This window comes from Lolium perenne, chromosome 6 (assembly GCF_019359855.2).
Source record: "Lolium perenne isolate Kyuss_39 chromosome 6, Kyuss_2.0, whole genome shotgun sequence".
Taxonomy (NCBI): domain Eukaryota; kingdom Viridiplantae; phylum Streptophyta; class Magnoliopsida; order Poales; family Poaceae; genus Lolium; species Lolium perenne.
The window spans coordinates 148756294-148761328 of record NC_067249.2 but is presented as its reverse complement, the minus strand read 5'-3'; the positions used below and the strand labels follow the sequence as shown (position 1 = coordinate 148761328).

Here is a 5035-nt window from a genome sequence, read left to right as displayed (position 1 = left end):
ACCGACATCAAGCTGGACATCATCGCCATCACCATCATCATCATCTCCACCATCATCACCGCCATCTCCTCCGCAGCACCTCGTCACCGCCGTAGCAATTTGGGTTTGATCTTGATTGTTTGATAGGGGAAACTCTCCCGGTATCGATCTATACTTGTTGTTGATGCTATTGAGTGAAACCATTGAACCAAGTTTATGTTCAGATTGTTATTCATCATCATACCACCTCTGGTCATGTTCCATATGATGTCTTGTGAGTAGTTCGTTTAGTTCTTGAGGACATGGGTGAAGTCTAAATGTTAGTAGTGAACTATGGTTGAGTAATATTCAATGGTGTGATATTTAAGTTGTGGTGTTATTCTTCTAGTGGTGTCATGTGAACGTCGACTACATGACACTTCACCATTTATGGGCCTAGGGGAGTGCATCTTGTATTCGTTTGCTAATTGCGGGGTTGCCGGAGTGACAGAAACCTAAACCCCCGTTGGTATATCGATGCAGGAGGGATCGCAGGATCTCAGAGTTTAAGGCTGTGGTTAGATTTATTCTTAATTATTTCTTGTAGTTGCGGATGCTTGCAAGGGGTATAATCACAAGTATGTATTTAGTCCTAGGAAGGGCGGTACATTAGCATAGGTTCACCCACACAACACTTATCACAACAATGAAGATTATTTAGCCGTATGTAGCGAAAGCACTAGACTAAAATCCCGTGTGTCCTCGAGAACGTTTGGTCATTATAAGTAAACAAACCGGCTTGTCCTTTGTGCTAAAAAGGATTGGGCCACTCGCTGCAATTATTACTCTCGCATTTTACTTACTTGTACTTTATTCATCTGTTACATCAAAACCCCCTGAATACTTGTCTGTGAGCATTTACAGTGAATCCTTCATCGAAACTGCTTGTCAACACCTTCTGCTCCTCGTTGGGATCGACATTCTTACTTATCGAAGATACTACGATACACCCCCTATACTTGTGGGTCATCAGTATCCTGACCAGATGACTTAATTCTGAAAATTAACTCCATGCCAACCTTAAAATTGTACACTCTAGCAAATTCGTTCAAAAATCTTCCGTTGATATAGGTTCTGCCAGCTCTGTTGGTAACATTAACAACAAATGCATGGCCATCTTTGGGCGATTTACACAAAAATAACCCAAAAGTGGAAGAAAAGCACAGACTGACCCTCCGGCGAAACTATTTCACCAATCTAACCCTTTTGTGTGGCGCCCCTCCCACGGGCGCCACACATGCCCATGTGGCTCCCCTCCTGCCGGCGCCACACACCCAGCCGACGTGGCCCCATCGACGCTGAGCTGGTGCGCCCGTCCGACGTGGCAGCATGTGTGGCGCCCCTCCCAACGGCGCCACACATGCACTTGTAATCCCCCAAAACATACTGTAAGACAAATCCTCTGGGACTTAGCCGTTTTGCGAGGCTCGATGTGTGGCGCCGATGCCACGGGCGCCACACTAGCATGTGTGGCGCCGATGCCACGGGCGCCACACATAGAGGCTCGCGAAAACGGCTAAGGACTTATCGTCCGAAGCCCCTGGATGTTTTCGACCCAATAGTTGATATAGGTTGGCATGTGTGGCGCCGATGCCGTGGGCGCCACACAGTGCAGTGTGGCGCCACTGTGAAGGGCGCCACACACTGACTTGTGTTAAAAACCTGAAAAATCCTACCAAACTCCAACAGTTACGAGTACAACATTGGACACAACAAGTAGCAATTTCATGACATACACATATAACACTTCATAGGTCACATTGTAGCACGTAGATTCAAACAACAAGTAGCATTACAGACCATGGTTCGAAATGACATAGGGTTCACAAATCGATACTTATGAAGATATAGTTCACAACAACACGGAGCACATCCTAGTGTCGTCCTCGACGTGTCGTCCTCATGGGCTGCTTCCGGACGGCCATCCTCTTCGTCCGCTGCCTTGGCTGCTCCTGCTGCTGCTCCTGCTGCTGCTGCTCCTGCTGCTGCTCCTGCTCCTCCTCCTCCTCCTCCTCCTCCTCCTCCTCCTCTGAAGAGAACGGCTCGTCGTTCCTCATCCTCGACATAGCTGATCTCCGCGGCGGCCCGTCATCCTCCTCAGTGACAACCTTCTTTCCTCGGTTGACATAATCTTCCGGAGTGTACCGGTTTGGAGCCTTGCCCCTTGGCTTCAACTGGTAAGCTGACCGTTGCTTGGAGGTAAGCTTCGGAAGTACGCCTTGACTCAGAATTAGGTCGTCCTCAGGAGGAATCTGCACAAACATGAACACATGAGATTACAAAAGTTGAAATTAGTAAGAACATGTTTCACAGCAACAAAATAGTCCATACATGTTCTTCAGAAGAGGAGGATGTAGGGATTTCGCCTTCGCGGCAACCTAGCAAGTTCGCTAACCGCCGCATCTTTCGTGCAGTGTTCTGCGTCATGGAACTCACGGTTACAAAGCCACCAGAACATAATTGCGTACATTCAAAGTTGGTGATCATACCTTAACGAAATTCCGCAACGGTCCGACAGGCTTTTCATCTGTGTGGCTCTGCTCCCACACAACCTCGCACTCCTCAGCTGTTTTCTGGATCTCCTCCCGCTGTGACAAACATAGCATACACAATTTAAGCGAGCACATGGCAATCTAGATGATGTACTAGTTAGTGAGAGAATCCATTACCACGAAGTTCAGCTCGGAAGCAATAGAAGTCGATCTCCCTCTGCGAGCAAAAGTGTCGTGCTGGCTTTGCCCAACCTCATCGAACTGGATGGGGTCGTCCAAGATCTCTTCACGATACGCGCGCTTCACTAACTCGATACGCGTGTTCTGATGGAACCACTCGAGGTAGTTGTTGAAAGCGGTGAAGTCGTGAGGCACAATCTGCTCAGGGCCAGCATTCCGTGCCGCTTCCAAGCAGTGTTGGAACGCTGTGATGTGGCCGCTATGATGGACTGGCCAATTTGTGATCTTCCTCTGCCGCTGCCTATCAAGCCTGCAAGAATCAACAAGTTAGTTTGTACCTCTTCTATCAAGAATCTTCCATCGCATGATTCCAGAAGTTTACCTGTGAAGCGCCTTGTCCGTGTCTTGCCACATTGGTGGGCACTCCTGATACAGCCCAAACTGTCTCATCACTCTTTGCGGCTGGTGGTGTTCAACAAGCCACATGCATATGAGTGGGCAGCGCATACGCCAGAACCGCGCCTCCTCCGTGCACTTGGGGTTTAGGTCAGTCATCGCCGCGCCAATACGGTAGTAGCTACCATATGGCTCCCATTCCACCTGCAGCATACAATTATTTAGTAGATGCCAGTAGAATCAATCAAAACTAGGATTGCAACTCCGCAGTGATCGGTTACCTGCTCAGCGGTAAGAGTGTCCAACTCCGCAGTGTACTGCCTATACATGATCATTGGATCGCTCGTCATCTCCGAGACATTGTCCCAAAGGTATGCCCAAGTGGGCTCCCGATCAGGAAAGTGAGGGAAATGAGGCCATGGCGTCTCGTTGAGTACGCTGGGACGCCCAACTGATAGGCGGTCCCAGCTCCATACGGAAAGTAGGAGCATGCATCCACCAATACCGCCGCTCCCAGTCTTGCTCCCAGTCCTGCGACAAGCTTCGTCCAACTGCGTACATAAGATATTTGGTTACTACTTTGTGTAGCGCACTACTATAGGAAAATAGTACATAGAACAAATCATCACCTGCCGGTAGAGGTAGGCAAGTGCCGCTGTTCCCCAACTCCACCGTGCGTCCAACACCGTAAGCGCCTTCAGCCAACACCAATGGGCCAGCTTACCCCCACTGTCAGGAAAGAGAGTCCTGGAAATCATGTACCATAAGTACACGCGGGCGTACGTCCTCCGAGTGTCCTCGTCGGCCTCTATGGGGCATTCTGCAAAGTTAGTTCTGATCCAAGAGAAAGACGCGCCGGCGGGAACTCTCTCCTTTGGATTTTCTGGCGGCGGAGGAGCCCTGCCAATAAGCCCCTGCATCTGCTGGCGCCACCCATCAGAAGCTGTGTTCATACACAGTGGCTCGCCCTGAATAGGTAGTGCAAGGATCATGGAAACATCCTGCAGAGTAGGGGCCATCTCGCCGGCCCTCAAGTGGAAGGTGTGAGTCTCCGGCCTCCACCGGTCGACAAGGGCGGTGAGTGCCGAGGGGTTCATGTGTGGCCCCCCACGGCTTACAAGGGATATGAACGGCATAAGACCGGTAGGCCGGATGAACTCCGTGTACCTCTCGTCATAAGGTATATCCGGTGTGCCATGGTAACGAATCTTCAAAGGGTGAAGATCCGTTCCCCTCTCCGTCATATGAACAGCCCGGTGCTCCCTGTCGTACTCTTCATCCAGAAGCCACACCATCCTACATGTATGAGCAACACATACAACATATTATGAGCCATTCATACCAAATATGAGCAACACATACATGAGAATATATCCAAATAAGCCATCACACATACATTCCTAACAAATATGAGTTATTCCATCAAAAATACATGAGAATATATCTAACTTTCGAATCACATATACATCACACATACATGAGAGTTCATATCCAAATACATCACACATATGAATTTCGTAAGACATACCATTCCTAGGCACATAATAGACATATGTAAGACAATAGAATGCATTTGCTAAGCTCCAATTTTGCCTTTCACCACATACATACATAAGGATTTCAACACATACATGTAAAATTTCATTCAACACATCTAGGGTTCCTACATATCTAGGGTTCCTACATATCTAGGGTTCCTACATATCTAGGGTTCCTACACATACACATTCAACACATACATAGCCATTTCAAATCTAGTTTCCATGTCTAGGGTTCATGTGCAAATCTAGCAAGATCTATGAAATTAGTGGATGAATGTGAGGGATTCGAAGGGGATTACCTTGAGGAATGGATGGGGAAGAGATTGGCCGGTCAGATCTAACGAATTTGTGGCCGATTTGTTGGGGGAGAGAGAGAGGGAGGAGGAGGAACCGCCGGCCGCCTTGGGG

General features: G+C 48.5%; 1 protein-coding gene across 1 annotated transcript; it reads right to left on the bottom strand.

Moving 5' to 3' along the window:
• Positions 1–1741: 1741 nt before the first annotated feature.
• On the bottom strand, positions 1742–4783 carry LOC127307240 (serine/threonine-protein phosphatase 7 long form homolog). Its single transcript, XM_051337968.2, has 7 exons — positions 3716–4783; positions 3368–3637; positions 3073–3290; positions 2688–3000; positions 2508–2606; positions 2350–2436; positions 1742–2270 (listed from the first exon to the last, which is right to left on the bottom strand). The coding sequence occupies exons 1-7, from the start codon at positions 4379–4381 to the stop codon at positions 1893–1895; spliced, it is 2031 nt and encodes a 676-aa protein (XP_051193928.2). The 5' UTR covers positions 4382–4783; the 3' UTR covers positions 1742–1892.
• Between the last annotated feature and the right edge of the window lie 252 nt (positions 4784–5035).

Bases quoted from the DNA above. Each gene is read 5' to 3' on its own strand.
- LOC127307240 (XM_051337968.2), bottom strand. From the start codon at position 4,381: ATGGTGTGGCTTCTGGATGAAGAGTACGACAGGGAGCACCGGGCTGTT. The intron at 3,638-3,715 runs GTGATGATTTGT...TTATGTACGCAG, and splicing joins TTGCCTACCTCTACCGGCAG to TTGGACGAAGCTTGTCGCAG. The intron at 3,001-3,072 runs GTAAACTTCTGG...TGATTCTTGCAG, and splicing joins ACGGACAAGGCGCTTCACAG to GCTTGATAGGCAGCGGCAGA.